The 24,365-nt window shown below is 44.4% G+C and overlaps 1 protein-coding gene across 1 annotated transcript in view; it reads right to left on the bottom strand.

Moving 5' to 3' along the window:
- The window catches only part of csmd3b (CUB and Sushi multiple domains 3b), a 282,923-nt gene that overhangs the window by 98,318 nt on the left and 160,240 nt on the right, over window positions 1-24,365 (bottom strand). The window contains exons 6-9 of the mRNA XM_076011490.1: window positions 23,736-23,848; window positions 12,549-12,626; window positions 8,661-8,748; window positions 8,142-8,266 (exon numbers count right to left, since the gene is read on the bottom strand). Coding sequence (XP_075867605.1) covers window positions 8,142-8,266; window positions 8,661-8,748; window positions 12,549-12,626; window positions 23,736-23,848 — 404 coding nt within the window. The remainder of the gene's footprint in view (window positions 1-8,141; window positions 8,267-8,660; window positions 8,749-12,548; window positions 12,627-23,735; window positions 23,849-24,365) is intronic.

The following is a 24,365-nucleotide window of genomic DNA, read 5'->3' as shown; positions in this document are numbered from 1 at the left end:
GGGTTCAAGTGAGTGCCTCTGTTTTTAAATATGTTTACCACATTTAATACAAGCTCCTATTACACACACACACACACACACACACACACACACACACACACACACACACACCAGTCCAACATCTCTGCCAGCGCCTCACACGCACACCCAGTTGAGCTGCGAAGCTCCCGGTTTTTGCAAATCACATTTAAAATTTGCATGCATATTACCGCCGTTATGACTTTACAAAGTCACCCACTCAAGTCTCATGGAAGGAAACACTAGCTTATTTACTCACACGGCTCACATTAGCATTTGTTTGGCTGCTTCACTCCAGAGCTGCTGCTGAGGTAGCGGCAGCAAAGTTGATTATACTCGTGCTTATTATTAAGCTGTTACCTATTTGACCTTCTCGGGGAAATACGTGTGGTTTTCAAAACACTGAACACACTTTAGCAGCAGCGGTTAACACCTTTCGGTTGGTTTACTGGGGCTCCTTCGCTAAAACAGCAGCCGCGTCCTGCTGTTACATAATTACGTCGTTGACCAGCTAAATTTGCGGGATGGAAAAACAAATCAGTCCATAAAGGGTTCACAGGTGAGTGCTAATTTCTTGGCCGTCTCCTCTCGACTATAAAAGTTAATTGCATAGTCAATCCACTGTTAGCATGTTGCACAAACGCCGCAGCATTGACAGTCTTTTCTCGTCTTTGCTGCAGTGGTTTCATTTTGGAGGCCAAAGACTCTTGGACTGCGTTTACCCGTCTTCCCCCTGTGCAGCCCGTCCGCTCCCTCCCCTCCCGTCATTATTTGTACTGGCACACGGAACACCGAGGGCTCCGGGCCAGGAGGGCCACGCTACCGTCGGAAGCGATAATAAATTCCAGATCAAATTAAAAATTTAGATGAGGACTATCTGCTACTAAAAGCATATTGTAGGAATCAAAAGGGAGATTATCTCAGAGCTTTGGCGAGGGGCTGCTCAGTGGGCATTGTGTGTGTGTGTGTGTGTGTGTGTGTGTGTGTGTGTGTGTGTGTGTGTGAGTGTGTTTGTTTGTTTTTGCAACAACAAAAACCCCCTCTTCGCTTCTTGCATTGAAGACGCTTGGAATGTGTATTGTTGCACAACACATCATATCACGAACGGGGAAAACCGACTGAGAATAGAAAGAGAAAATGTTTTCCAGGCGATGTCTCGCTCACTGCCAAGGTTCTGATCGCTCTTTGCTCACAGCGTCTCTCTTCTCTCTCCGGCTTTATTGATGCGTTGACTCGCGGTACCAGCAGTTGTTTGGATGGAGATGTTTATTATAATAGCGGTGCAGTGATATTTACTTTGCGGACGTCTCTGCAGGATCTCTGCAGCGAGTATTAGCTGTGAGGCTAACACTTAAAAAGACAAAGGTTTGGAAAAAAAGAAAAGAAATGCAGTTGGTATTTTTTCAACAAGGATATTTCAGTGCAGATATGTGCAAAGATTGGCTTTGGGCACTATTGTGGGTTTGTTTAAAAAGAAAAACAATTTGAGAGAATTTAAGACTTTAAGACTGTAACTGGACTCCTCAATATCCTACCATCTACATTTTTAAATCAGTCCAAAGTATTGTGCATCCACAACAACACTTTTGCCCTATTTCAAGCTTCTTTCTGGCTCCTCAGAGTTGGTTCTTTCGACATGAAGGGAAACTCCAAAGTCTGTCCCTCACTCTGAGTCAGTCTCTCTCTCTCTCTCTCAGCGGGATGGCTTTTGCGGTTAGCAAGTTGCGGCTCCCCCGGTGGTGGAGCGCTGCGGTTCAGCCGACCGTGCGGCTGCGATACCCGCTGAGGCAAACCAAGGACACTTAACCCCGAACGGTTCCAGATTACACGGCTGACCTGCAGGAGGACTTTAGGAGGTGATTCAAACCGCAAGAGGGAGAAAAAAAAAATTCAAATCAAATCATACGGGTGAAATTTTAAACCCAAAACACTTCAGGGGGCAGATTTCACCAACCAACCATCGATCTGATGTGTGTGTGTTTTTTTGATGCATGCTCCCATAACTTAATCACCATCTCACTTTTTTTTTTTTTTTTAACCTGGGGATCTCGCTGAGCTAATTAACTCACTCACTTGTTGGAATTGTATATAATTTACACAACGTGCCTCCCAGCTAAAAGCGAGGCAGCTAACTCTACCCCCCGCCCCCCGCCCCCCCCCCACCCACCTGCAGTGAAAGTAGTTTCTTCATTATAGCAACTTTCTGATTAAAGCAGATGAAATATTAATGGAACATCCGCCGCCTTCAAATGAGATTCCTTATTATTACGGTTGGCGGCACAGATGACGTGTGAGCAACCAGGAAGGTAAATCATGGTGTTGACGTCCTGGGGAAGGTGTGCACTGTGTGCTGACACCAAATCTTTACAAATGCAGCTTGTCAGCTGTTCACCTTTATTTAGGAACGTGGAAGCAGAACCATCGGGCAGCTCTGCTTCTGCCGCGTCGCCCAGTCGGCCCCGCTTGAACGTGACGACGCGTCAAGAGCTTTGTACGGAAGACTCTCACGAAGGCGCGCTTTGACCCGCCGTTAGCTTAATGTGCTTGCGCCGCGCTGAGTGAAATTAGCGCGGCGACGCCTCCTGCAGGAAGTTCCGCAGCGGCTCCTTAAGCGAGGCAGCCGGCGGGAGTGAGCGGCGCGCGGCGACGGAGATTGATGACGCCATTAACGCCGACACGCGGCGCTCCAGCGGGGCCTCGCTCTGCTTTGAGATGTAATGGCTTCACTCTCTCTCTCTCTCTCTCTCTCTCTCTCTCTCCCTCTCTCTCTCTCTCACACACACACACCTGAGCTTTCTTTTCGTCCTTCCTTGGAAGTGCCGTCTTTTAGTTTTTTGCCGCCGTCTTTTCTCAGTTAAAGCGACGCTACTTAAATGGATCAAGATTAAAGGAAAAATCATTCTTATGTTTTACCGACTTGTCACAGACATTCTTGCCACATTTTTGCATTCAGTGTTCAGTCAGTCACTCTCTCCGGCTGACGGAATGCTGACGGTCTCCCACTTCTCTGAGCGTCTACCAGGGTTTCGGTGCAGTTGCCAGTCTCCGTGCATCAGACCTGACCTTTTGTTGAGTCAGTGTATTTGGGAGCGCAGCCAGCCCTGATGTTCATACAAACACTCACATGCACACGCAAACACACACACCATGCACCGACAGACAGACAGACAGACAGACAGACAGACAGACAGAGTTGGCTGACCGACGCCACCATCTGTCCATTCATCACGGTGCCACATGGACTATCGGTCTCTGCCTCATAAAGCGCTGCAGCGGCGGACAGAAGGAGGCGCCGTTCCGCGGCTGTTTGTTATTTTTCTGCCTTTTTTTTTTTGCTTAAATGCAGTTTATCTTTATTTAGCTTTGTAATTGCTTTACTGCGGCTAACACACGCTGCCAAGCTCCGCCTTTTCCCTCCCCTTCCACCCACCAAACGCCTCCTGGTTTTTTATCCTCTCCTAGTTTTTGCTTCACTGTTTTGCCGTATTTTAAAGGGCACACTTTCAAAATGCATCCACTTTATTTTCTCCCTAATGTTCCAAATGACACATTTAGTGTATTTAAGCATTTTGACAGAAGCGACCCTGTAAAAAGTCGTCTTGCTTGATGCTTCCCGACAGATTGCTCTCTCTCTCTCTCTCTCCCTCTCTACTATGCATGTGCCGTCGCTTTAGCTGTTGGCTGGTTTAGATGTAAAGGTCAAAAATGAGCCGTGTTGAGTTAAGACAGGCCTTCTCTTCTGTTTTTCCTGCAAGGGAACAAAAGGATGACAACTAAGCAAACACACTCTCACTCTCCACACACACACACACACACACACACGGAGTTATATAGTTATATGGTTGTGTTGGTTAAAACAAATAAACAAATAAAAAAATATAGAAAACTCACCCAAAAAAGTTCAATCTGTATTTGTGTTCTTTGTAATTATTATTTTTTTTTTAAATCCCGCACAACTGTCAAATCATTTGCGTACATTTTATTTTTTTTGCAGTGCAGGATTATTTACGTGTACATGTACAAATGTTTTGACAGCAACCTTGCCCTACAGAACTAACACTACACCCACTCACAAGAACCCAGTAAGTAATACACGAGGATGTGATATAGGATACATGAAAACACACACACACACACACACACACACACACACACACACACACACACACATAATGTTGGATAATTCCGCTCCAGCGTGCAGCAGGATGGCGATGCAAAAGGCTGCGTATCTTTCATTGATTTCTATTGGCATTAGACTCAGCCACGGCGTTGGCGATGTTAACACCGCCGACGTGTTCGTGCTCGGAGCTCCTGCACTTGAAAAAAATGCCGTCCATCAAATTTTAACTGCTCTCTCTGTCTCAGCCGGCGGCGGATGAAGTGCCTGTTAATTAGAGCGACTACAGCCGCCGCCGCCGCCGCACCGCTGCTTTGCGAAGGCCCGGTCGTTCAATCAATTTGGAAAACATTCATTTCATTCACTCTTGAGAGTGGATTGCGGTGGGAAACCGGACGCACGGCAGCTTTTACTTCCGACTGACGCAGCGATAAACAAGCATGCGATGCTGTCGGACCGACAATTCTGACAAATTGGATGCGTCGGTGTGAACGGTTCAATTGAGGTGGAGCGTTTCCCTATCGGTACCTGCTGCAGTGTTGCTGTGTGACCACAACGGGGGTTCTCCCTGCCACGGCTGTTAGCTTTGTCCAACTTCCCTCTTTCTTTATGTAAACTTTGGCGTGGAAAAAGACTTATTGTCTGGGAGCCTGACGGGTTAATAAAAAGGTGGGGGTTCAGTATAAAAAGGAATAAATTGAAGACACCTAGAGAGTGAAAAGAGCAAAGTCTAAATAAAAAAAACCTTTCTGCTCACTGACTACTTCATTCAGAATAACTCGTCCCTCACGCCTCGGGGGCATTTTTGAGTTCTGAATTTCAGTATGGATTTTTTTTGTTCCCGATGGGGGAAAAATACTTTATTTTCCTTATTGTGAATTAATAAAGTAGAGAAGTCTCAATGTTATTTGTTTTGCCTTTCAGCGAGGCCATGGATTCTAAAAAAAAAATAAATAAAAAACTGCAAAATTTCCATTTTGCAATGTTTGCACCTGTGTGCAGGATTGGGTTTTTCTTTTAACTTACAGGTATTGAGTAGTTCTGGGCGGGGGGGGGGGGTGGTAACAAAAAAACCCCTCAACATCTATTGTGAAAAAAGACAGAATATCCAGTATTTTGTGTTGTTAGTTTCAAGCAACCTTGGAGTGTTTGCCAGAGATTCGGAGGGTGTTTGAATGTGGATGTGTGTCAGTTTTAACCCAAGCAGGAAAGAAAGAATTCCGAGAAGGCACCAAATTATCTTCCAAAGTCATGTGTTGTGTGTATGTTTTGGCACTCGCAATCTCCATACGAGCCCACGCCAAGAATTGCGGAAAAGAAAGAAATAAAAAAAATAAATGAAATTAATGAATAATGAACAGTTGTTCTTGCAGTTTGCTTCCTGTGCAGGAATTGATTGTGGAACCCACGCTGAAGCAACGCTGCCCTCCATTGTCAGACGCTCCAAATTAGAAAAGATCAACCGGCCTTCAATCCCCAGTTACTTAGCAACAACCAAGCCGGCGCCGTTGGTGCACTTTGTCACAGCTTTCTCAAAAAAAAAAAAAAAAATCTAAAAAAAGTTCATCCCCTGCCAGATGTCCGCCAACAGGTGAGTTTTATAAATTAAAAAGACTCTTAAAAACCTGCAGCTGCCACTCAGAAGCTGAGGCAAAGTGTCTCGGTGTTTTCCCTGTGTTTCCTCCCTCGGCCCACTCCTCCGCTGACGGAGGTCAATTCTACTTCAACCTTCTCGCCCCTTCAGAGGTCGACGGCGATGATCGGTTTGCGTGTGCAGGTAAGTGAAGAACTCCATCGGCTTCACGCCAGTTTGCTGTGTTTGGATGGCGATTGGAGCGACCGCTAACTGCTATCAGCATCAGGCCAAGCTGGATCAGGTCTTCTTAGGAGGATCCACGGAGGTCGACGCTGACCTTTCTCTGGTGTCCACTGGAGTGGCTGCAGTGTCCTGGGTGAAGAGTCACGGACGCTCAGAAAAAAAATCATCATCAACCCCACTGGTTAATGGATGATTCCAACTTTCCTCTGAAGGACCTCACACAGGCAGGTTTTTATCTCTAGATCAGCTGTGTTCATTATGTGTTCAGTTTTAAATGGATTTATATCTTTATTTTAGTCAAGCCTAGGTTTAATCTCCGACGCCTCAATCATCCGTCTTGCCAGAGCTCAAAGCGGAGGCGTTTTCAGTCTGCACTGGATTCCACAACATATAGTAATGTCAGCCTCCATTACTGTATGGAGACTGACACACAAGTCTGCATTACTATAGATGGAGACTTGTGTGTCATGTGAGATACTTTTCGAATACTACCCTTTATCTGGAATATTGGGATTTTATTTTATTTATTTATTTATTTTTTGTGTTTGCAGCTGTTGCTGAGAAGTCGCTGTGCCCGCTGCACCAATAAGTGCAATAAGTGACTTCAAACTATTTTGAAAGGGACACGCACCGACTGACCTGCTCAGCTGCTACTGAGCATATTAAAGGAGCACAGAGGGTTTGTGAGGACGAGGTCCACCTTGACCTCCGGGAGGAGGGGGGAACAAAAACAAACAAACAAAGGATGCGTTAATTTAAAATGCCATTTGAGGAATAGTTGAAAGCAGGACGGTGTCTTGCAGCAGACTCTCCACTTTAAGTGACCCTCACTCCTCCACCCCGCTGGGCACAAATAGGCTTTTAGGAAAGTACAAGATTGATGCAATCTCACTGGGTGGATTTAAAAGGGAAAAAAAGAGAAGAAAAAGGTGCGTTGGAAACATCTTGATTCAATGCTTTGAACGTTGGAATTACATCTGAAATCTTTTTTTTTTTTTCATTTGTGAAAACGTCAATTCTTTCCAGGCAGGTGTTCATATGCTAATGCATCGCAATGGATGGAGGTTTGCTTTCACCAGGGCTATAATTTAAGCGCAGTGTGGGTGTGACATTTTCAGCCGTTCCATTTTTTTTCCACTGCCTGACTCCTTAATTCCTGTCCATCTGTCTGCCTGTCCTCCATTCTGTCTGTCTGTTCCCCTGCACCCTCCGCTCACTGTCCCTACAATTTTCTCCCTTTCTGTTCCATATATCTTGGCTGTTATTAGCTGCGGTTTGAGAGCACCGCTCTCTCTCTCCACACACACACACACACACACACACACACACACACACACACCCACACAGAATATTGGTTTTTATGTTAAAGTTTGTGTCTCCGACTACATTCTGAAGCCCGGTGAAGGGAGACATGACAAATGACTTTGCCATTTAACATGACAGATACCCCAACCTCCCTCTGTGTGTGTGTGTGTGTGTTGCACATCAACCGAGACTAAACACAAGTGGCAGGAGCGAGGGTGCGCCAGTCAAGAAGGCCGAAAAACGAATAGCAATGAGCGAATCCTAAACGAATCGTTCAAAAACGAACAGAATCATTTCGGGAAGAGCAACAGCTCTGATTTCCTGTTTCAACTCCAGCCCTCCTTTCACGAGGCTGAGCTGTGATGCAAGGAATCAGTGAGTCGCTCGCAGTAATCCAGCCTCACTGGTGAAAGTAGACGAATCACTGGGGGATGACTGACTCAGTGGCTAATATGACTCAAATATCTGTTTTGAATGTAAAAAGTTGAAGAAAGGAGTCAAATTTCCCAAGACTGCAGTAGAACCAGTAGTAAGTGCGTCTCTCGCCTCCGACTCTGCGTGAACCGTGTGTTTACGAGAAGCAGCACAATGCAACAATCACGGTGGCCGAGTCATGAAAAACTATGGTAATAACCCCACTAATGGAAGAGTGGAGCACGCCGAGGGGGTCGATGTGTTCCACACACTGGAGTGCCAAATTTTCTCTCACAGAACTTTTCCTCCAGGGGCTCTGAAACACTTTGCAAGTTTTGTCGACAGAGTCGTTCATCCTGTCGCGCTGCCGTACCCACAGACAGACAGACAGACGGACAGACAGACGGACAGACGGACAGACAGACGGATGGACGGGCGGGCAGACGGACGCTGAGGGCCGACCCTCACCTTTGCAGACGGGCCTGTGGTCACTCCAGGCCGCGAACACTTCCGCCACTCGCTGACAGCTGATGGTTTTGCTGCCCTGGAGCACGTAGTCCTCGCCGCAGCTGAACTGCACCTCGCCGCTGATGCTGCTCACCCACACAGAGTCACAATCACAGGCAGGACCAGAGCGTCAAAATCACAACACTGGAATATTCTTTGAATAAGGGGGAAAGACAATCTCCATGCTATTTGATGCTACTATTGCTACAAATACTACTGTAATAATAACAATAATAATAATGACTGGTAATAACACAACAAAGTGAATAACCATTTCACGTTACAGAAGAATCCCATTACCAATTTAAAAAAGTCATTAATTTCCACACATGTATATGCATATAAATACACAATTAAAATGACAACAATTCAAATAACATGTAGATGAAGTGAGGATTGATAGTCGTCATTTGCCATGAATAAATCATCCAGGGAATCATTTTCCCCCCTCCTCCACTTCCTCGTCAGTCTGAATCCCACCTGAAGTCGTTGCCGTGTCTCTTCCCGTTCTCCGGCTCTCCAGGGTCGGGACAGGAGTTGGACGCCTGTCGCACTCCTCCTTCATTTACTGCACAGGTGACGGACGGATGGACAGACAGACAAACAGAAAGACAAGTGCAGGGCCGACGGGTTAGAGCAGGACCAACACCAGGCAAAGTTCTCCCCCTACAGGTCTGGAGGCTTTACTTCCTTCCCTCCTTCCTTCTTTCCTCCCTTCCTTCCCTCCTTCCTTCTTTCCTTCCTTCCTTCCTCCCTTCCTTCCTTCCTTCCTTCCTTCCTTCCTCCCTTCCTTCCCTCCTTCCTTCTTTCCTTCCTTCCTCCCTTCCTTCCCTCCTTCCTTCTTTCCTCCCTTCCTTCCCTCCTTCCTTCTTTCCTTCCTTCCTTCCTCCCTTCCTTCCTTCCTTCCTTCCTTCCTTCCTCCCTTCCTTCCCTCCTTCCTTCTTTCCTTCCTTCCTTCCCGCCTTCCTTCTTTCCTTCCTTCCTCCCTTCCTTCCCTCCTTCCTTCTTTCCTTCCTTCCTTCCTCTACACATACATGTCTGATTAGTTGAAATGTAAATTGTTTTATTTTTGTAAATCCCGCAGAGGTCCAATAAAGGGCACTCCAATCTCAATCTCCTTCCTTCCTCTTCACAGTAATCAGCAGGAGCAGAAGGAGGCGAGAAGAAGGGTGGCTTTGACAGTTTGAGGAGCAGACGGTGACGACTTGGCGCCACAGATGGAAACTAAACGTTGCTGGAAACGGAGGCGGCTGATTTTGACGTTAAAGTGCAGCATCCGAGACGACTTGTCTGCTTTCCTTCTTGTATATTTCTGATAAAGTTTTTACAAGAAATGCCAATAAAGTTGTTTGTTTGTTGCTTGTTGTTTTTTTAAATGCTTTCCTTCCACAATGCGTCCAGGGTTTCCGGAGCAGTGAAACTTTAAAAACGACATTTCTGTGGGTTTGTCACGGATGAGTTCTGTGGCTGTTGGCCTGAACCTTCTTCACCAAAAGTTGCAAATTGCAGGATTCTCTCATTGCTGGCGTGCCACACAAAGCCTTCCCGACAGCGAAAAGTGAGTCTATTGATGACCCACTTTGAGCCAATTAAATGCACATGTTGAAAAGCAGCATGGAAAAAACAGTAATAGAAATGGATGGATGATTCTCTGCCCACTTTATTCACTGGATGATTACGAAGCCACTGTGTTTTTCTCTGTTGTTGGCAGGTTGGTATTAATGGAATGTTTATATTAAACTCAGGTGTCTCTGCTGCTGTTTAATTATTATCAAAGTATTATTTGCAAATAAAAACTGTTCAGCCTGAAAATTTCTTGTCAGGATTCATCCTGGTTTGAAAAAGGACTAAAAAGTACCGTCTTCTATTTCTTTTAGCTCCTTTTGATGTCTTGTAATTTTATGTACCCTGCATTTTGTTTTACTTGAAGTTTTTACAAATAGAATGTATTATTACTATGACTACACCAAATCTTAATTTCTTAGATTCCTTCTGTTTACTGTCATGCACAACAAACAAACTTTCTTCTCTCATTGCCGTCTCCCACTTCAGGCTGATAAAACTTAGTTATCTGGTTGACGGCTCCTCCATTTAGCTCGGCTGGTGGAAGGAAGGAAGCGGCCAGCAGCCTTTTCACCAAAATAAAAGCTTTATACCTTGATGGCCTTTTTTCTCTATGTACGCAACCTATCTCTCTCTCTCTCTCTCTCTCTCTCTCTCTCTCTCTCTCTCTCTCTCTCTCCCTCCCTCTCTCTCTCTCTGTCTCTCTCTCTCTCCCTCTCTCTCTCTCTCTCTCTCACACACACACACACACGCACAGCCGCCTGACTGCTGTGTTTTTTGTTGAATTTCTAGACAAGCAGTGGTACTTGTATATATGTGTATATATATATTTGAACATATATACATACATATATATATATATATATATATATATATATATATATATATATATATATATATATACATATACATGTACATACATATGTGTGTGTGTATATAATATATTTGTACTGTGCATTTAAATATTGGAAACATGTTTTTCAGAAAAAAAACTGTGCTTTTAAAAGTGCACAACAATCTTGCAGCCAGTTGCTGCAGCTATTGTCACACACCCGCGCACACCTTCCCACTCAGGCTGTCAGACCAACATGCGTGTGCGTCTACTTGTTGGTATCAACAAACACAGCAGGTGGTGCGTGCATGTGTGTGTGTGTGTGTGTGTGTACGAGTGTTGTTGCGTGCGCCCATTTGTTACGAGCTACTTTGTTGCTTTGTTGGAGCGGCTAATTTGGCCATCTGGACTATTAACACCCCGACAGAGGGACTGGTTACAGTATCAATGCCGCACATTGACTCACAAAAGCCCACAAAAGTCTTGCGCTTACACACACACACACACACGCGCATGCACACTCACAAAAATGGCACAAACACAAACGGGGACCTCCATGTGCGGTTTTCTTTTTCGTTTTCAATCATTCAAGAAGAGGTTTGCACATGCAGTCAAAGCAGATCAACTCAGCACATGCAGCAATTAGCAAAGGACCAATGAACGGACACACACGCACATCTGCAGCGCCAGAGCCGGACCGTGACCGACAACCTGTCGGTGGCTCCGCAGCAGAGTGGCTGAGTGAAGGAAGTGAAGAAATCAAACAAGCAAGCCGGCCAATCACGAAGCTGCTTGTGTGCATGAGGACGTAGAAATTCAAATTGCGTTCTCGCAGGTGTGTTACACATTTAAAACGCTTTAAAGTAGCAAATTTTATTAGAAATTCTGTTAACATCAGACTTTTCGGGACTTTTACGTGACTTCATGAACTTTATCTACGTGTGTGTGTAAAAGAGATAAAGGAGGAGTCGTGCGGAGGTTCAATAAAAAGAAAGAGAAGTGAGAAGAAAAGGAACCTGGTGGCAGTAAAAGGGACGCGTCATTATTAAGCAGCTACTCGCCGAGTTAATCAGCGGAATTGTTCAGATACCGGTCATCATCCTCGGAGCTTTTTCAAGTTCTTTAAATGTTCAAAAGGCTTTCAAACATAATAGAATCCTCATCATTCTTTAGTTCTTTTCAAATCAACTTGTGCCAAATGAAGCACTGGATTAAATCACTCCAGGGTGTAAAACCGTTTGGACTTTGTTCCAATGGTTTTTTTTTTTTCCTCCCCTTTAAATCGCTTTTAAAAGAAATGATGAAATATTCTAATAAAAGAAAGCGAAGTTAAAGACAAACTTTTATTCACCAGATTGTAAAGATTTGGGCGTTCATTAACAGATGCTTGTGCTTGAAAACACAACATACTAATCAAATCTGGTATTTCTGTCTTTGTGCGGTGCATCTAAAGATTGGCGAATAGGAAACACCTTGCTTTAAGCCTGTGACCAGAGCGGGGGGGGGGGGTTGATTTCCATTCTCAGGAGCAAAAGGCACAGTGGTTGCATTTATCGCAGCGAGTTAGGATAAATGCATCAAAAGCTTGATGACACATGCATAAACAGACACACTTTGGACAGAAATACACACAAAAAAAACCCCAACAAAAACCCCAACAAAAAAATAAGAAACCAGGCGGTGAGATCAGGCATTCCTCACAGTGATGGCAACATGTGTCACTTTAAATCTTACTTTTAACCCTAATTACCAAATGTAAAAGCCCCCCCCCCTTTTCTTTTGCAGAGTGAAGTGGACAACACAAGAACTGGAACGAAGCGCCTTGGTGAAGGAACGACTTTTGTGAAAAGGTCAAAGGATATAAATAAAAAAGAAGCAGAACACACCGAGAGACTCACGCCACCGACACACACAAACACACACAAACACACACACAGTGCATTAGCCAGAGTGACATCGAGGTGTGAACTCACATATTGAAAACTTGTTGCTGGAGTCTTTGCCAGGCAGCAATTTAACGCCCCGCGATTTAAAATCTACTGATCGCTTCACTGCAAAGGAGAGCAGAAAAAGAGAGAGAAGAAAATTATTTTCTTTTTATGTATTTATATATCAGAGAGCAGATGGAATACTGTTGCGGGAGAGGAAAGGGGGATAATTACACGCAGTAAAAAGAAGAATATCCGTTTCTCAAAAGTGGGAGAGACGAGCAGAGTGAGGCATTCGGAAGTCACAGGAAAACGTGGGAAATGGTGAACACACACACACACACGCGCGCGCACAGCAAGGAAGGGGATGACAGCAGAGTGGCATTCAAAAGCAAAAAAAGAGAAGGATTTCATTCAGCAGTTCAGCCGTATATTTGTTTCTTTTTCCCTCTCTTTCTCCGTCCGTCCATCACACTGCCCCCTTCATCAGCGTTTTAGCAGAAAAGAATAAAACACACCAGCGGACTCGGAGCAAAAACTCTAATCACAGCCACGAACGATGATAAACACTGGTGCGATCAGGACGGATCGAAAGCAGTGGCGCTGTTTCAGCCCGGGGGTTAGCGCCGGCGTTGGCTGTCGGTCATTGACTCGTCCCTGCTGCCGCTAGCTAGCTCGCTAACAGCGTTTGTAGAAATTGATCAATCTTCGAATTAGCCCTGTGGAAAAAGTTGTGACTTTGTAGCAGAGTTCAGTGTTCAGTGTGCAGTGTTCAGTGTGCAGTGTTCAGTGTTCAGTGTGCAGTGTTCAGGATATTTGCATTTTCATATTTTATGAATTTATGAGGCGGCTCCATTTTAAAGATGAAAGGAATGCATCTGAACAACTACCTTCTGTGACGTAATTATTTTTTCCTAATGTTGCATATTGTCGTTAATGAAACATAATGTTAATGCACTGTCCTTTTTGCATTGTGGACTCAATATTTGCATTTATTTTCCATGATTTGCAATTTTCTTTGTGTGTGTGTTAGAGAGAGAGAAAAAAATAACTGTTTCATATTTGATTGATGTAAAAACTGCAAATCATTTTCCGGTTTCAACTCTACAGTTTTGGCAGGATGAATCAGTGGGGAATGGGAGTGGGCGGGGCTTGTCTAGGCAGATGGATTTCCACCACATTCTGGGTGACTGGCGTAGTGACTCAAATGACTCAAAAAAAAAAACCAACCTCGATTGTCTTTGGTGTATGACTCAAATAACCTCAAGTCAGTAGGAAAAAAAAAAGGAGTTTCCATCACCCGTCTGTATCACATGGGGTGATACAGATGGGTGATAGTCTCGCACAAACAAAAACACGCCCGCAGCCATCAGTGATTCGACTCCCTCCACGTTTCGATTCCGCCCGCTTTGCTTTGTCATAATTAACCAGAGCAAATGATGAAAACACCAGTGTGTCTTCAGTGTGTCTTGCCCCCCCAAACCACCGACACAAAAAAGTGAAGTGACGAATCACGTTAATGAACGGCTGATAAAGCTGCCTGACAGACGTCCCGTTTTGTAACGACCGGGCGGATCCACTTGAACGCTGACAAATGGCTGAAGAGTTAGTGCGCTAGCGGGTGCTCGCTATGCTCCGTCTTGTGGCGTACACGCCCGCGCGCCCTCATCAGTTGAAACCATATGTTGCGACGCGGCCCAATTGCAATCACACATGTGCCGCGCCGGCAATCATACCGCCACTGAGACACGCACACATACTTTTTGAAAAACGAGACATCGATTAACGCACAGAACAATTAATCTAAATCAGTGGGCTGAACATTAGCTTGAATCATACATTATGTTGCTAACTGACTAGCATGAAAGTTTAATGCGGTTTCATCTCTGGGACAGCACAACCCCACAGCTATTAAACTGCACTTAAATAAAAATGTCTTGTCATGCAGCTAATTGACTTTCTGAATAAAGAGTATATGCATTTAAGTGCGCTGTAGTGCATTAGCCAAGTCGCTATCTTATTCCCCCCCCCCCCCCCCCCCCGCTCTTTACAAAGCCACAGTTGTCTTCCAAAATAGCATATACACTGTTTGACCTGCCTCACCTTTAGCTTTTCTTCATGGTAAATTGTAAATATGATAAATTTTATTATGTAACAACATGTTAGCTAGCTGGTGGATTTTAGCATGCTAACGTGATAATACGATCTCTGCTACAGTTATGGAACATTACACAATGTTGGAAATCGTGTCCCGGGAGAGATTTGGTGAGATTTGGTGAGTAAAAAAGGGAACAATTCTGGGAAAAACGGGATGGGTAGCAACCCTAGTACCTCTTCATATCAGGATCAGATCCCGTTAGCATCAACAATCCATTGACACAGAAGAAATGAACCCAAGTTTTGAAGTTTGACGATAAATGATTTCATGACAGCTGGGATTGGCTCCAGCCGTGACACTAAGTTCAGGAAGAAGCAGGTATTAAAAATGGATGGATTTTATCTAATCACAGAAATATAAATAATAATAATAATAATAATAATAATAATAATAATAATAATAATAATAATAATGAAAAAACAACCGGCAGTCCTGGGCTGCCTTAAAGCGCAACATTCTTTTTAAAAGAGCAAACGCCAAAAATCTGCATGAATTTTAAATTATCTCCACACATTGTTGTTACTCCAGATCTTTGCTTTGTTCTTTAATAATACGTTGGAACAAAGAGTGATTTGCTTGTGGTTGGGATTTTATGGCGGGTTTCTTTTTTTTGCTCGCACAAAGTCTAGGTGGAAAACTGCTCAACTGCTTTAGTAAAGACAAACAAAACCCTGCTGGAGGAAAAAGAAAAAAGTTATATGAATAAAACAGAGCGATAGGAGTAAATACACATCTCCTTCCTCGCTCCGTCATACTGACGGTGGTTTTGTGGTGTTTTATACTACCAGATAAAAGGCAACAAAGAAAAACAACGTTAGAGACAAAAAGAACAAAAAAAACAAAGGAAAAACTGCGTCACCTCAAGTCGCTGCTACCGTTGTGAAAACGCTTTTGTGCTATAGAATTCCTCCTGTCCAGTGAAAATATGCAGACGGCGGATGAAAACAAACTGAGTGTAAGAAACTGGAACACGCTCACTAGAATTAAACTCCTTTTCTGGCAGCTTTCAATTGCACGCAGTCCCTTGGCTCAGCAGATGGGGGCAGCATTCAGAGAGCTAGAGACGTATGTTCTGCGCTCATGGGAGGAGCAGAGTAAATGTTAGGGAATATCAGCAATAAGTGACCATATTAACACTGTGTGTGTGTGTGTGTGTGTGTGCGTGCGCAGGTGTGTGCGCGTTCTGTGAAGGAACACATTGTGATGACAATCCTGATGATCCGCTACGACTCACTGCTAACACGGAACAGGAAGAACGACGGCCCTGCTGTCAACACAGCGCACCCTGCTGGTCTGGTATGCAGGACTCTCAAGCGTCACTCTTTTGGGTTGGGTGTCACTCTGGTCTGCATTCACAACTTGAGAGCCCTGGGTTTGGCATATACATAACTTGAGCGGCATGTCCGGCTCCTTTGCTAATATATTAAGTACATGAAGTAATTAACATGAAGTAATCAATACATTAAGTTTGTGCTTTATAATGCCGTTGTGTTAAAGTTGCAATGGCAGAGGACCAGAGGGTTTAATGGTGTGCTTGGCCATCAGTGTCACAGTTAGTAAATGTGTAATAGATTTGATCCCATTTGACAACATCTTATTCAGTGCGTGCGTGTATGTAATAATAAAAAAAAAAAATCTCCAAAAAGTGTGTGTGCCCACGCCGCAGCTGCTCGCGGCTCTAATGGATCTGCCTCGAAGTGGGTTGTTGCAGTCATCCTACACATGAGATATCTGCCACCGGCTTTTGCATAAAAATCCCACTGACTTGATGACGGAGTCGCCTCACGAAGAAGAAGAAGAAGAAGAAGAAGAAGAAGAAGAAGAAGAAGAAGAAGAAGAAGAAGAAGAAGAAGAAGGGAAAGTGGGTCCTCTTCTTGCCTGTTCTATAACATCCCGGCGTCATTGGACCCCAAACCCCCTTTTTTTTTTTGGCACAGCAACAGCAGGGGAGGAAACAGAAAGGGAGGAGGGGAGTCAACAATGCAGGCCCTGAAATAATATAAAAGATGATAAAGGGGCATATCACAGATTTATGAGCTTATATGAAACTCCCCCCCGAGGAACCGCCGTGTTTTGTACCCAGTTTGACTAATGGCTCTTGAAGCACGGCTGACAAAGAAAAGGACTGGGGGATTTATTTACACCGGAGCTAAATGGTATATCCCATGTGTGCTCAATGCCCCCCCCCCCACCCAACTCAGCTTGTAATTATCATGAGGTTTTCTTCTCGACTTGATGGCGAGCAGCCGTGAGATTTCGCCGCAGTCGTATCAAAGGTTCCACGCCGGCGACGGGATCCAATATGTCAGGATCCCCCCCAGGGGGGTTGTCGGGGGTGGAGGAGGGCGTGTGTGTGTGCGTGTGTGTGTGTGTGTGGGGGGGTGATCCGTCTCGGCGCTACGCTTGAATAATGTTTCCCCACCGCTGGCTGGATGGCTGGCCGGGCTGGCTGCTGATTGGCCGGCCCGGCTTCCGCTGACTTTTGTACCCGCTGACTTATTTCCGCTGCGGCGCCGGCGAGGCTGACTGATAATGCCATCAGTTGTTCATTAAGGAGCCAATCACGGCCCCGCAGACACAGAAACTCATGAATACGTGATGAAGAGGGATGAGGGAGGGACGTGATTGGTGGGCGGCTGCCGCGGGCAGGGAAGAAGGGGGCATGGGGGTGGGGGTGTTAGTGGAGGATCGCACCTGCCCCTCGTGGCCTCAGAGCGGCGGTGATGATGGGAGCTAGCGGAGTCACGCACACACACACACACACACACACACACACACACACACACACACGCACACACACACACGCAGAAATACAAATGTAGAATTTAAATGAGGAAGCGAAAGTAAATTAGATTTTAATTACCTTGAGTCTAGCTTTTTTTCTCCTAAATTTCGCTAACGCTAAAGACTGCTTCCGCTCTTATGTTTAAATGTATCTTAATTCCAGGCCCTGCAATGAACAGGCAACTTGTCCAGGGTCTCACCCTGCCCTCGCCCTATGACAGCTGGGATAGGCTCCAGCAGACCCCCACAACCCTGAGTGCAGGGAGAGGCAGGTATTGGAAATGAATGGAGGGATGGATGTACCCTTTTACTTTGAAACTTTTTGTGGTTGCTGTTGTTGTTTTTAAACGGTTCCGGAATAAAATATATGTTTTCTTTTTTAACGTATTTTAACTACTTTATTTTGCCTAATCAAATCATCATTACATTGAAATGAAATGAATGAGAAAATACCCAGAGATCATCGTTAGTGGCAGCCAACCACACACTCTCTCACGCATGCATACGCACATGCCGTCAGTCAGTTTGGCAACGATGGATCGCCCAGTGTGAACAAAAACGCCTCTTCACAATGTGACCCTCGACATCCAGATTGAAGGATTCCAACTCAGCCGCCGTTATTTGGACAGAACGGACTGGAAGGAAGGCAAGACGTGATGGCAGAGCGGTGAAGGAGGTCGGTAAACAGTCTGGGAGGAGGAGGAGGAGGAGGAGAAGGAGGTGGAGACTCACTCCTGGAGGAGCCACTCTGGCCTCGTCTTATCTTTAAGCACTGAAATAAAAAAAGGCTTTGGGTATGTAAACAGTGGCCTGGCCTGCGGTGAATAGTAACTCTGGCAGGCTCGCAGTGCACAGCGCCCCCCGGGGGCATCGCCATAATGTGCCAGTTTGTAGGTTCAGTAAATAGCCGGCAGCCTCCATCATATAGAGGAGCTTTCATAAAAGCCTTAAGACGCACATTTAGAAGAATATTGTGATGGAAAATGGCAGAGTCATAAAAAATACTTAACTTTTTTTTGATAGGTTTTTAATGTGAAGCATTTGGTGTGTAAAGGCCTTGCAGGCCAAACAAGTGACAAGAGTGTCTTGTAATTTGACTCAATTTGGAGGTAATGTCTCATTTAAATTCAAGAGGGAGGTCACTTCGCAGAGTTGCCTTTTTTTCTGTTTTTCTTTTTTTTCTGTTTTTTACACTTCCCCAACATTCTATCAGTGATCTGTGACAACAGTCACAGATTCAGGTGGACATCCCACCCATCCTTCAAGAACAATGCACGGGTGAGCAAAGCCTGCCAGATAGCGCTCACCCTTCAATTACACTGACTTAAAAAAAGAAACTAAAATAATGCGCTAGCGCTTCTTTGATTAATTAAGTAGATTAATTGTAATTTAAAAAAAAAGACATTTCGGCATTTTGTCCACCAGCGGTCGACTTGAAGACACAGAGTTCACAGTTTTCCAGCGTGATCTTGGCCTCCTGCTGAAATTACACACGGCAACAGTTGTGACATTCCATAAGCAACGGCAGCAACAAATTCTGCCTCTAAGACAATCCTTGCCGACATGAAAGTCAAACTCTGAGCAAAACACATGAAGTGAAGCTACGGAAAGAAAGAAAGAAAGGAAGAGGGAAAGGCTACACTGAGGTCTTATCGTTTAGTATTTGCATGTGTTTGGCTGCTGTGCTTTAGCGCTTTTGTTTGTCGGGAAACATTAAAAACAGACTGAGAAGCTCAGGCCGACCTCCAGAGCAGCGGCTCTGCTTTTAGCGAGCGGCGAATCCATTGGAGCGCGCAAAGGGTGCAACACGGACTGACCTGCCTTTACATCTGAGCGCACGCTCGCAGACACACACACACACACACACACACACACACACACACACACACACACACACACACACACACACACACACAACAATCAACTTCCAGGGATGTGTGGAAATGATGCTGTGAATCCAGACCCTGGCAGGATGGTGTGGGTTCTTACTCTCTCGCTATTTCATTTGGCTGCAGGTCAGCGTTGAAACTAACTGAAACCTGCCTACTTCAAATTGTGCGTTTTTTTTTTAATTATCAAGTAGATTCCAACTGGATATTTCTCTGATCCCTCCACTGCTGCAATACTTTTTATTTTGTCTTTTCTTTTTGTGCCTTTCTTGCTCCTTTGCCCTGACCTCTCCAAGAACATTGTTTCTTATTGTTCAATGTTTTCAGGTCTGTCCAGCTAATGGAGCAGCTGGCATCCGCTCAAGTGAGCCAAGGAAGAGCCGGCCGTTTACAGTATCAGCTATCGGCTTCCGCCTGCTCAGGGATACATACCAGCAGGAAAGTCTCACTGAACAGTTGCTTTGACGTTGTGTGTGAGTGTGTGTGTGTCTGTGTGTGTGTGTCTGTGTGTGTGGGTTTGGACTAGCTTGCTTCTACTGCACAATGGTGAGCGATTTATTCAAGTTTGCAACTGGCGTACTGTACGCCAAAAACTTGTTTTTTCTCATGGACGAGCAGTGACGAGCAGTGACCCGGGTGGCTGCTAGCTGCAGGAGAACATGCGGGGGAAGATCAGGTCGTCATACGTCGTTAGCGCAGCCACGAATGAGTTTGGCTTGTTCCCGTTTTGCTGGAAGCGGGAGACCAGACTGGAACGCAGCCGGTCACATCTGGAAGTCGACTCGCTCTCCAAACACGGCAGCGGAACAGCTGGGCTTTGCTGCCTCGCCAAAGGGAACCATGATCACCCATATTATGATTTATTTATTTTTCAAATTATTATTAGGATTTCTTTCCCCCTCTTAGCCAGCACCACAGGCTGTTGAAGAATCTCAGTGTTTCAGTGTTAACTAGCTAGTCAAGCAAGGACATAAAGGCTTTTATTCTATTTGCTTTAATAATGCAGAAAAGCAGCAGTAGAAACATTCTGAGGATATTGATGGGAAGAAAAAAATGAAACAACTTTTTTTTGGATCAAGTTGGAACATGTGAATCATTCATAAACCGGGACTAAAGAAGCACAACGCAGCAACGTAGCACCGGTAGCTGTGCGGTTGCTAGGCGACTGATGTATGCTAACAGCGCGCCACATGCTAAAGCAGCCACGCCCTCATGCTAACCCTGGGCAGCAGGATCGTGAGCATGTGCTTCTACCAGCAGGACACCACAACAGCATCGCTCAAGCCAATTAGCCAATTTACAGCTAGCAATTTAACACAAAGTAGCTTTATATTGTTAACCTGGTGTGTGTGTGTGTGTGTGTGTGTGTGGGGGGGGGGGGCGGGGGGGGCGGTGAAGAACACTGCACACTATCATGTTTGACTCCCCATCAGAATATTTCCATACGTGGTTGAAAGCAGGCGGGCGTTCTGTCTCTCCAGGCATGTTTACATTGCAGTGAGCAGCTGAGCTTCAATTAAACACGCTAATGGACATTTAATGGATGCGCTGCGCCACCGGAAGGCAGCGGAAGAATGTACAGAAAAGCCGGAAAGTGTACAAATATAGAAAGTTGTCAGCATCAATTTTGAATGCGAGAACGACGGGACGTGTAGTTGTCTGGGATTAATTCCTGTGTGTGTGTGCTATTTAACATGGGACATGAATATTTGAGAAAGGCTAACATTAAATATTTGATTCTTTCCATAAATATCCAAAGAGCCGTATGAGATTCCCGGGACCGAAGGGTGAATTATGCAAATGGAGTGCGGCGGCTCCTCGGCCCGCCGGCTGATTTGAAATGGTTAATTTCTTTAATTCAGGTCCATCAACACACAGCCGGTGGCGCGTTTTAAGACCTCGCCAGCCGCCACGGTGACTCATTTGGACGCATCAATTAAGGTGCGCAGTGGCCGGTTTAGGCCCTAAATCCAGCTGATAAATACACAACCTGCTTCCTGCTCCAACCTCCCGGCGCCTCTCCGCTCTTATTGAGTTACTTCTCTTTCGGGTTTGATGTATCTGCATTGTTGTTTTTTATTTCATGTTTAACTACCTCCACTTTTCCTCTTCCTTTGTGATTATATTGTCTGGTATTGCCTTTCTGTCTCCTGCGTCTCCCCGGGAAGTAAATTGACTATCATTAGTTTAGGACATCGTGACCCAGGCAGTGAAAACAGTCACACACACACACACACACACACACACACACACACACACACACACACACAAGCGCGCGCACACACACACATTTTCATTTGTCACCAAATGTTTAAGACTGGCTTCAATTGATTTTTCATGAAATCCTCAGAGTATATTAAGACAGTAATAAACAATGTATATGTGCAGTATGTATGTATATATGTGTATATATGTATATATACACACACATACACACACACAGATATAGAAAATCATATATGTGTATGTATGTATATATATATATATATATATATATATATATATATGTACATATATATATATATATATATATATATATATACATATATATATATATATATATATACATATATATATATATATATATACATATATATATATGTATATATATATACATATATATATATACATACATATATATATATATATATATACATATATGTATATATATATATATATATATATATATATATATATATATATATATATATATATATACATACATACACATATATGATTTTTTTTGATTTTTCTTTTTACAGTAAAACAATCAATTCATCATCACCATTCAGCAAAATTCAACTGTCCAATCACTCTCTGACTGGAACCAACAGCCAATGAGGCGTCGACGTGTCAAACCCAAACTGAAAAACACTGACCCACAGATTGCAGACGGAGGCCTCTCAGCAGCCCATAGCGCCCCCTTCCTGCACGCCGCCCAAGATGGCGGCGGTGAGTGACAGCTGACAGGAAGTAGCCAATCAGTCACAGCGCTTGTTGGAAGACTCTGCACTAATTAATCAGCCCCAAAACCTGCGGGTGCTGACACTCCTCATTAACACGTTGATTAACCTTTTTCAGCCAATTAAGATCAATCAGGATCAATTACAGTGGTTAGAGGGCGGTCTCGAGGGAGAGGGAGGTCACGCCGTCCGTCACTCAGCCACGTGGCGGAGTCAGGAGGAGGAGGAGACAGGAAGTAGTTTCTTCCCTTTTCCGACGGTCCAATTGTCATGAGTGTGGCCCACGCGATGTAACAACAAAAAAGTTCTGTAACAAACCTGGCTAGTGGTCAAATTTGGACAGGAAAGTGGAATAATTGGGCGCAATGATTGGAATGAATATTGCTTTTGATAAAAGTCATTTTGTCAAAGCCAGAAATAATAATTACCGAGCACTCTGGCAGTGTCACAGGCTCATATTCAACGTATTAGGCTCGTCACCGCCGCAAATTGGGCAAATTAGTCGGGGTTAATGATAAATTACTGCTTAATGAAGAGCAAAAATTAAAAAATACAGACCATAAACTGACACTCAGGCACTGCATAAAAAAACAAACAAACTAAAATGCCGGTAACAACAAATATGTTTTTCAACTTCATCTACAAGCTTTTGAATTTTGGAAGTCAAACGTCATTATCAGACTTTCAAACCCCAAAACTTCATGTTCTATAAAAGATAAATGATGTCGTTGGAGAGGAAGCAAAGATTAGCCAAGAAGGATATCAACGTGTCGGCAAGAATCAAGCGCTAAGAAAGTGAAGCGATGATCCGACGCAGGTTTGCTGCAGCGTTTCGTCCACTCTTACTTTCATTGGTTCAACTAAACAGGTCGGTACTGATTTTGCATCATCACCAGACTGCGTTCAGACACATTCAGATGACGTGCGATTAGCGAGTACCATGCAATCATCAGCAGCTTGTTTTAGCTGTTTTAAAAAATAAAAAAATAAAAAAAATAAATGTATTTATTTTTTATTTTTTTACAGTTTTTAAGTGTGCATTTGCGACAAAAATGAACAAATAAATAAATAAATAAATCAGGATACGCCTATCAGATCAGCGGCCGTTGGAGAGAAAGACACAGAGAGAAACAAGTGCCGAAAGATGGAGGCTGAGGAAATGGGAGCGGAGATGGAAGATTGGAGTCAACAAGCGTAATTAAAGGGAGTCGCAGTGGAGACGGCGGGGAAAACTGTCAGATGTGGGGGACAGGAAAAAACAAACAAACACACACACACACACACACACAGTGTGGCGAAAGAGAGGGAAAAAAAGACAATCTGCCAAAAATAAAAAATGAGAAAAACGGCAAAGAAGCGAAACTGAGGGGCAAATATTGAGAGGAGTAAAGTAAAAAAAAAAAAAACATCATTATGAACAAACACAAGCGGCTCTCACCTTGGTAGTGGGCGCTGAAGCCTCGGTAGCGGTGGTTGCCGTCAGTCACAAAGTGGAGGCGGAGCCAATTTTTGTTGCTGACGACGGGGGATGGGACATTACTGCCCGACAGCCTGAGAGAGAGACAGAGACAGAGAGACACGGTGAGTCTTTCACAAGCCTTCGAAAAAAGTCCGGCCGCAGTTTTTTTTTTTTTTATCACGCGTTTGCTCGGCTCGTTTTTCCCCCGAGAAAGTGCAAAAATGTAAAACAAAAATAAAAAAACAAAGGAGCTGTGAGATATTTAATGTTGTGTTTGTGTTGCTCGGGATTTACGGCTTTCCGCAGCGACTCCACTGTGAGCGCCGAGCCATAAACTGCCTTTAAACTACAGTCAAGACAACTTCACCACACAAAGTTCGCCCTCCGTATCAAAAGTCGCTCGTCTCCGTTTGATTCTTCCGCCCATGAAAAAAACAAATAACAAACAACAGAGTCGGACGCTCCGCCCTGCAACACAAGGTTACCCACTTTATAAAACAGGCTCCTCTGCAGCATAAAAAAATCCAAACCGCAATCCGGCATTTGGTCACCTAAAGGTCGCAGCCCCGACCTTTGCAACTCATCTGTTCCTGATGATGAACATATGGC

This window comes from Nelusetta ayraudi, unplaced genomic scaffold (genome assembly GCF_046127955.1).
Source record: "Nelusetta ayraudi isolate G7.1 ecotype Tasmania unplaced genomic scaffold, CSIRO-AGI_Nayr_v1 ptg000135l, whole genome shotgun sequence".
NCBI lineage: Eukaryota > Metazoa > Chordata > Actinopteri > Tetraodontiformes > Monacanthidae > Nelusetta > Nelusetta ayraudi.
This window is presented reverse-complemented; position numbering and strand designations above follow the sequence as displayed.